Source organism: Asparagus officinalis, chromosome 2, assembly GCF_001876935.1.
Source record: "Asparagus officinalis chromosome 2, Aspof.V1, whole genome shotgun sequence".
NCBI classification, from domain to species: Eukaryota; Viridiplantae; Streptophyta; class Magnoliopsida; order Asparagales; family Asparagaceae; genus Asparagus; species Asparagus officinalis.
The window spans coordinates 79,778,513-79,780,862 of NC_033795.1; the positions used below are offsets into that span (position 1 = coordinate 79,778,513).

The 2,350-nt window shown below is 33.3% G+C and overlaps 1 protein-coding gene across 1 annotated transcript in view; it reads right to left on the minus strand.

The window, feature by feature from the left end:
* The window catches only part of LOC109831764 (mitochondrial substrate carrier family protein ucpB), a 6,106-nt gene continuing 4,913 nt past the window's right edge, over positions 1,158-2,350 (minus strand). The window contains exon 9 of the mRNA XM_020399170.1: positions 1,158-1,605. Within this exon, the coding sequence (XP_020254759.1) occupies positions 1,509-1,605 (97 nt within the window). The 3' untranslated portion in view covers positions 1,158-1,508. The remainder of the gene's footprint in view (positions 1,606-2,350) is intronic.

Genomic DNA, 2,350 nt, shown 5'->3' on the forward strand with positions numbered 1-2,350 from the left:
AAGTTTTATGAACATGAGTGATGGTCAGTCTCCCATGGACATCCCAACAAGTCGGCCTATTGGAAGAAAGAAGGAGAAGACAAAAAGGAAAAAGTCGGCGGAGTTCAGTTCTGAGGAGGGAATTATTAAGAGTATGCAAGAGATGGATGCTAAACGTGAAATGAGCAGGAAAAAATAGAGCGATTGGTGATAATGAAACTTGAAAATGAAAAAAATAAAATTAGAATTGCGAGCTAGAGAAGTAGAACAACGTGACCAACAATTAGCTCTTTAGCGTGAAAGCGAGGATAGACAAATTATATTGATTGATCTAAGTAAGATCGTCGATCAAAGTGAACGTGCTTAACTATCAACAAAAAAATAAGAAATTATTAATAGAAAGGAATATAGAGCTTCATCATTTGAATATGGATTTTCCTCCAGAGGGTCAAGAGGATTTTCAGAGATTCTTAGAGGAGCTGCTTCTTAGAGGAGCTGTAGGATGAGAAAACGAATATGGATTTCCCTCTAGAGATCAAGGAGGATTTTCTCAGTTTGCGGGAGAAGTTGGTTTTGTAGGAAGAAATGAATATGGGGGTTCATCAAGAGATTGAGATGGAACCGGTAGTTATAACGATAATGACATGCAGGAATTTTAATTATCTGTTATCATATTTTATGTTTGAGGTTTATGTTTGCGACCTATGGTATATTGTATTAGAGGTTTATGTTTGCTTCCTTGTTCTATCGATATATGTTTTGTCACTGTTATTTCAGATTTTATTTTTTTAATATGTTGTATTGCATTATTAATATTGGGTTCATTTTAAAGCTCTAGTCGACACCTTTCTAATGTTATTATTTTTTCCAAATAAATTATTAAAAATAAAATTATTAATGTAAACTATCCAACATTATTAATTTGTATGGCTTCCTTTGACCAAAAAAAAAAGAAAAATATTTAGAGAGTGTGAGTTGGAGCAAATCTCCAAATTCCACTCTCCAAATTGAAATATTCTAGGAATATTCCAATTTGGAGAGTCGAATTTGGAGAGTAGGGTTGGAGATGCTCTCAAAATTAAATATAAACTATCTATAATCTATCTACTTTACCAGCTTACAAAAAACCAAAGTATATATCATGTAAAGACTTTTCAATCATTTGTCAAAAACAAGCATTATATAAAAAAAATTCCATTGATATAACTAGCTTGATTACAAATATTCAAACTGCGGTGTTTCAATATAAATAATATATCACTACAATCAACAAAATGGGAGAATTTTATGTCAATCTACATGTTCAGTCAAGTGACATAATCTACAAATTGAATGTGAGGGAGATGGAAGTTATCCATCTTATTCATTGCCAAAAAAAAATCAAAATGAATCCTCCGTTGAGGACAATAATAATAATGATGATGAATTTTGCAAGTATGTTAGAATCTATCCATTCTTGTTGACTCTTGAACCGATGGGTGAATTCCTCAAAGCACCTCATTGAATCTAAGAACGCAAAATTGAAGAAATTAGATCGCATGCATTCCAGCAAGCTCTCTCAGCTTCTCGCAGACAAGAAATGTGATAGCCGTCTGGGGTCCCAATCTTGCAAATGTTGCAAAACCTCTGGAAACGATGCCAAAATGAGCTGATTTGGAATATATTTCCTTTGGCCGTAAAAAAAACTCGATATGTAAAGTGTAAATCTTTTGTTAAATAAGAATACGTAGGTTTTGTTAAGTATAATTAGATGTATTATATAAAGTAGTAAATCCTATTTCTAGGAATTTAAATGATTTAATATGGTGGACTAACTCATGCTTGAGATTGTTAAGAAAAATAGATACTGATAAGCATAAGAAAGGATCAAAGATGCATTGGTCAGAGATAGTTGTACCAGGAATACTTTTATCAAAAGGTGGAACTGAGGAACAATAAGATGTGCAGAAAAGCAATCCTAATGATAATGCAACATCATTGGTACAATATGGCTTTCTTAAATTGTGTAATATGATGAATTGTAAGTTGACGTCCACCGGCATTATTTTGTTAGAGTCTGTTGTAAAAAATGGGCAACACTATTGCATAATCTACAATCAACTAGAATATCCATTTATATTGTGTGCGCCTATGTTTTTGTGCGCGTGCGCGCATGTAGTGCACTTGTGTTTTTGTGTGTGTATGTGTTCGCGCGTGCACTAGACTAACAAAATTGTAGTATATGAAAGGTTGTTAGTGTAGTCCATCAATACGATTTTTGAGTATGTTATGTATACTGTGCAACACTATTTCACAAATTTCCATCTACCACAACATGTGCATTTGTGACTGTGTAAGTGTGCATGTTTTTTTGCGCGTCTGTGCATAATGA